Source organism: Somniosus microcephalus, chromosome 28 (genome assembly GCF_052327205.1).
Source record: "Somniosus microcephalus isolate GS21.2 chromosome 28, FLI_Smic_1.0, whole genome shotgun sequence".
NCBI classification, from domain to species: Eukaryota; Metazoa; Chordata; class Chondrichthyes; order Squaliformes; family Somniosidae; genus Somniosus; species Somniosus microcephalus.
In genome coordinates this window covers 19,567,209-19,573,208 of record NC_141014.1, presented here as the reverse complement: position 1 = coordinate 19,573,208, position 6,000 = coordinate 19,567,209, and the positions used below count along the sequence as shown (strand labels likewise).

General features: G+C 53.3%; 1 protein-coding gene across 1 annotated transcript; it reads right to left on the bottom strand.

Annotated features, from left to right (window-relative positions):
• Positions 1 to 263: 263 nt before the first annotated feature.
• On the bottom strand, positions 264 to 2,387 carry LOC147099029 (ferritin heavy chain A-like). The gene is made up of 2 exons (XM_085969267.1): positions 2,223 to 2,387; positions 264 to 894 (listed from the first exon to the last, which is right to left on the bottom strand). The coding sequence occupies exons 1-2, from the start codon at positions 2,322 to 2,324 to the stop codon at positions 679 to 681; spliced, it is 318 nt and encodes a 105-aa protein (XP_085825393.1). The 5' UTR covers positions 2,325 to 2,387; the 3' UTR covers positions 264 to 678.
• Positions 2,388 to 6,000: the final 3,613 nt, after the last annotated feature.

The following is a 6,000-nucleotide window of genomic DNA, read 5'->3' as shown; positions in this document are numbered from 1 at the left end:
AATGGGAAAAACACACAATAGAAGCCCTACATGCAGAATTTTGCAGAGGCATTCTTCGCACCCAAAGGAAAACACCAACAAATGCATGCAGAGCCGAACTTGGCAGATACCCACTGATAATAAACATCCACAAACGAGCACTAAACTTCCTAAATCACCTCAAATCTAGCTCCCCAGACACCCTTCATTTTAAAGCCTTCCAGACCCAAGAGCTAAACCCAGAAAAGAGTCCCCTGAGTCAGCTGCTACTGAAACGAAGTGTTAAGTATGTGTATTGTATTGAACAATTAACACAAAGACTTAAACGTATAACTCAAACAGGTCTTTACTGGTTGGAGGTAGGGACTATACGTAGGTGTTTACTTCATGCCCACAGGTGGGAACGGAGGGGAGATCAGTACCCACAGTACTATTTATACCCCTATGGCCAGGAGTGGTACTGCGTATCACTACGCCCTACAAGTAGTGCAGTCCTGTCCATAGGTTTAAAGTAGCACACATAATTACATACACAACACAAATAACAGATGTATTTAAGGGGAAGCTAGATATGTACTAGGGAGAGGTGTATAAAAGGATATGCAGATAGGGTTAGATGACACACGGTGGGAACTGGTTCGTGGAGTATAAACTCTGTCATGGACCCACTTGGCCTGTTATAAATTGGAACCAATTGCTTTAGAAAGTATTTGAAACAATCAGTCCGAGGGGTTCCAGACAGAAGGTCACTCGTTTATTGAGCCAAACCTTGATGTCCGCCAAGATGATTCGGCCTCCACGCCGATTCTGGAATTTCATCAGTTTCTCCGCGTGTTCCAGTTCCTCGTGTGACTGCTCCTTGAAGAACTCGGCAAAGTGACGCAGGGCAACATCATCCCGGTCAAAGTAATAGGACTATGGAGAGATCAGAAAAGTCGTTGTGTATCTCATAGCAGACCTATCATGGTTATTGCACATAAAGCCAACCTGGATTTCGCTTTCTTTCAAAGGGTTCAAGTCTCACTGAACTTGTTGTACATTAGCACAGGCCTACTTACTTCACTAACCTGGTAGAGTGGACAATCTGACCCCTAGTAATAGGGAAACTGGCCAATGGAAATGGCAAAAAAAAGAGGCAACATGAGCAAACTCAAGTGCATGAACTGCCTGAAAGGGTGGTGGGAGCAGATTAAATAGTAACTTACAATTATTGGCCCAGAGCTATTGCCAAGGGGCATTAGAAGCAAACCCATTAAAGTCTAGTCACAGTGCACAGTTCATGTAGTACATCAAAGAGGAGACACTGGTCTGAGTCTTACTGGCTACATTCATCCCATGGAACTAAAATTACCACAAGCAGCATTAATTTGGCACCTTCAACACTAATCAAGGCATTTCAGAGGAGAACCAGATACCAAGGAATAAAGGTTCATAAGCCTTCAGAATTTGAAGTGCTTGGTCAAGGTCAAGAAGTAGGAAAGCAGAGGAGTTAAGGGAGAGTTCCCCGGAGTAGTGTCAAAGTGGCTGAAGGATTTACCACCATTAAAGCAAAGGGAGCTAGAGAAAAGACAGAAGGGCACAAACTGATACTTAAAACTAGGAGATTAAGAATATTAGGAACAGGAGTAGGCCATTCAGCCACTCAAGCCTACTTCACCATTCAATTTGATCATGGCTGACCTGTAGCTTTACTCCATCCCCCTCGAGACCCTTACCCAACAAAACCATCTGTCTTGAAAGCTCCAATTGTCCCAGCATCCACAGCTAGGGGGCGGGAGGAGAAAGCAGGTAAAGAAAGTGTTCCAGATTTCCACCACCCTTGTGAAAAAGTACCTCCTGACTTCCCTCCTAAATGGGCTACTTCTAATTTTAAGATTACATCCCCTCATTGCAAAAGCGAAGTAGGGAAAGGCCATGGAGTGATTTAGAAGTGAGGATAACAATTCTGATTTACACACTTTGAATGCAGAGTGTATTCCAAATATAAACTTCAACACCACACTCACAAGAGCCCAGGAAAGAGAGAGTCATTAAGATACTCAGAATATGGTTCAGTTACTGCAAGGACCAGAGAGGCAGTTTTTTAATTAATGCACAAGATGATCAATTGCATTATATTAATTATAGCTTTAAAAATGAATTTACTGTGCATAGATTGAGGGGTGGGCTAGATACAGCACAGAATTTAGTAAAGTAACATTACATAGTCTCCATTGTGAAGTGGTCAGAAATACAAGACTCACCATGGAGAGATAAACATAGGAGGAATAGAGCTCCATGTTGATCTGCTTGTTGACAGCAGCCTCACAGTCCTTGTGGTAGTTCTGACACACTTGAGAAGCCATCCTAATTATTATTATTTATTGCTAAATCTAAACTTTGTTGAAGTAAGAAGCTGGGATTTAACCAACCCCTCGAACTCCTAGTATTTATACTGCTGGATAATCCAGGGCGTGGCCGCCTAGGTGATGAGTGACATTCCTCAATACCCAATCAGAAGTGGCAGCCTCTCAGAGCACCAATCAAGTAAAGGGAGGAGGGGAGATGACGCCCAGAGCCAATCAGAACTTTGAAAGGGGGTCGTCCGGCCGGATTGCCTCCCTCTCTTCCGTGGCCATGTTCGCGCCTGGGTGGCCCTGGAGCTGGAGCACGCGGTGTCCGCCGGCGCGCTCGATTACTTTCGTGACCGGTGGGCGCCGCGGGGACTGGAGTGCATAATTGGGCTGGAGAACCAAATTTTAATTTGATTATTAAGGTTTATTTGGAGTTTTATTGGTTTATTTACAGTTTTATAGTTTATTTACAGTTTTTATTTGTCTAAATTTATGGGTTCACAAAAAGAGGATCAAGTAAAGGGAGGAGGGGAGATGACGCCCAGAGCCAATCAGAACTTTGAAAGTGGGTTGTTCGGCCGGATTGCCTCCCTCTCTTCCGTGGCCATGTTCGCGCCCGGGTGGCCCTGGAGCTGGAGCACGCGGTGTCTGCCGGCGCGCTCGGTCACTTTCGTGACCGGTGGGCGCCGCGGGGACTGGAGTGCATAATTGGGCTGGAGAACCAAATTTTAATTTGATTATTAAGGTTTATTTGAAGTGTTATTGGTTTATTTACAGTTTTAATGATTTATTTACAGTTTTTATTTGTCTAAATTTATGTTTTCACAAAAAGAGGATCAGAACTTTGAAAAATGAGTGTCATTGGCTGACAAGGCAATAAGGACCCCAAGGGAAGGGGACAGTAGCCTAGTGGTAACTTGACTGAACTAGTAGTCCAGAGGACTGGAATCATTCTCTGGCTTGCTCTGAGTGCTGCAGGTTGTCTCTGGCTTGCTCAGTGCTGCAGGAGGAAAGAAGAGCGTGCTGGCCTCCTGACCAGACAGGGAGGAGAAGGAGAAGCACCAGTCCACCAACAGCCAGACCATCTACAACTGAGGTGCCTGGAGGGAGAGGAGGAGAGGAGAGGCCTCCATCTCAGGAGAGGGAGAGAGGGGAGAGGAACACCAGCCAACTTCTACTTGGAAGGAGGGGCGGAGCTGCATCGTTACATCAAACATCTGCAGGTGGGTGTCTCTTTGTGCATTCCCCAAAAGACTGTGTATTCTAGGCGGGGGGAGGAAAGAAGACGGGCCGGGAAGCCTGGCCTGGGTCGGCTGGAGCTGCCCAGGTGAAGCCTCTTACTCGCTTACCTACATCGAGAAGACCTGGTGTGGGGCTGAGCCTGGGCTTTTTCCAGCCTACCCAGGCGAAGACATCTTCTCCCCCTGCCCGAAGATCATCTTCATAGACTTTTGTTTCCATCGGGGAGTGCACCCCTGCTGACACCCACCCACCAACAACCACCTTGAGTGCGGACCCCCACCCACCCCCTCTCTCTCTCTCTTTATCCCTCTCTTTTGTCTCTCTCAAAGGGCACCTCCCTTAAAACCACTAATAGCCACTTTGAGCAGAGAGGAGGAGGCCCCTCTCCCAATCATTCCATCAAGGGGAGAGGCGGGCCATTGGCTTTAAACTCCCTCTGCTCGGTGGCAGACCTTACATTTTTACCGAGGCCACTTAACACCACAGGGCCTGTGACTTGGGGTGTGTGTGGCTCCCAAAAAATCACCCCAGTATGGCTTAGACGTCTTCGGCGGTGACGGGGCCAGCAAGAACGTATGCGGCGGTGACGGCCAAAGCCGCGGCTGCTCCCGCTCCTTCCGCTGCCCTGTCACCGTTCCGACTCATCACGAAGAAGCTCGGGGTGAACAGCTACACCCACCCCAATATGACTATCGAGGCATGTGTGAAGGCGATGGCTGGGGTTGTCGGCCCTTCAGCCATCCTCGCCGCCTCGAGGATGTATGGGAAGGCTGTGTTCTTCCTGGAGTCCGAGCGGGCGGTGGTCCTGGCCATCTCCGAGGGGCTCACCGTGGGCGGGACCTTCCTGCCGGTGGACCCTCTTGAGGCCACCGCGCAGAGGGATGTGCTGTCTAACGTCCCGCCCTTAATCTCCGGTGAGCTCCTCCTCCCCCACTTGCACCAACTTGGGGAGGTGAGGTCGGGGATTACGCCGATCCCGCTCGGATTCCGGGAACCCAGCCTTCGCCATGTCTTCTCCTTCCGGCGCCAGGCCTTTATCCAGCTGGCGCGGGAGGGGGAGACGGACGGGGCCTTTACAGTCCTCCACGAGGGGACCCCGTACCGCGTCTTCTATACGACGGACGGCGTGCGGTGCCACGCCTGCAAGGAGGTGGGGCATATTCGTAAGAACTGCCCCGCCTCCAAGGCCGCCAGATCGTCTGGCGTGGCCGAAGCTGGCGCCGCCGCCGCTCCTCCCCCCGGGTCTAGCCGTGCCCCCCCCCAAATAAATACTACTGGGGTGCGGTCGTCGTCGGAGGTCGATGCCATCCTGGCCTCCGGCGGGGGGGGAGGAGGGTTGTCCGGTCGGGAAGAAGGCGCGGGGGAAAAGTAAATACCGTAGGGCAGGTCCCCCCGTGGAGGGCGTGCCCCATAATATGGAGCCCCTGACGCCCGAGAGCGTAGCCGCGTTAATCGCGGAGTGCGGAGGGGGGGGGCGCCCTCGTGCCCGAGCCTGTGGCCGCGACCGCCGAGGCGGTAGCGCCAGAACCTGCGGCCGGGCTCGGGCCCAAGGGACCCGAAAAACCCGCTCCACCGGAGGGAGCAGGGGAGGCCTCTGCGGAAATGGAGGTCTCCCTCTACCCCTCCGCACTTAAAAGATGGCGCGACCCCCTGGATGAGGAGGAGGACCGGGAGGAGGAAGGTCGCTCCGGTCAGGGGGAGTCGTCGCCCGCCGCGGGTACTGTGCCCCACCCCACCGCTAATACCATCACGGGCGAACGGCAGGGGTCGCCTGTCCCTAGGGGGGCTGAGGCAGAGGTGTCTGCCCAGCTCGTGCCTCCCGGGGATGGGGACGAGACCCTGCCCGTGGGGGGGGTCGCGGAACAACCCACGGCAGAAGTCGATCCGCTATCAGTACCGTTACCCCTCGACGGGTTGGGCGGCCTGGGGTCCGGGTCGGGCGAGTCCTCGGATAATGAGCTCGCCCAAAGTGACCCGGTAGTTTCCCAAGTGCTGCTCGACCTCGTCGAGGGTTTAACTCAGATTACCCCATCCGCTGGGTCGGAGGCACGGAAGAGGAAGGCCCTCTGTCTCTGTCTCCGGCGCCAGGCGACATGGAGGAGTTCGTTTTTACGTACTCTCCGATCTCTCCGGTCGTTCTGGCACCTGGGGCGGAGGGGGGCTCTGAACCGCCGCCGTCTTCTGGCCCGGCGCCCCTAGAGGAGCCCAGGGAGGAATCCTCCGCTACCGATCCTGGGGGTGGGATCCGGGCGGAGGCGGGGCCGGCCGTCGCGGCCGAGCCGCTCGCTGCGCTCCGCGTGGCGGACGGGTCGGCCGCCGGCGGTGACCCCCCCCGGAGGAGGAGGGGGACTCGGTGGTGGGGGCGGAGGAGGAATGCGATTCCATCGCTGATGAGGAGATGGAGGACCTCACGCCCCTCGCCAGGACCCCCCTCATTCCCATTGAG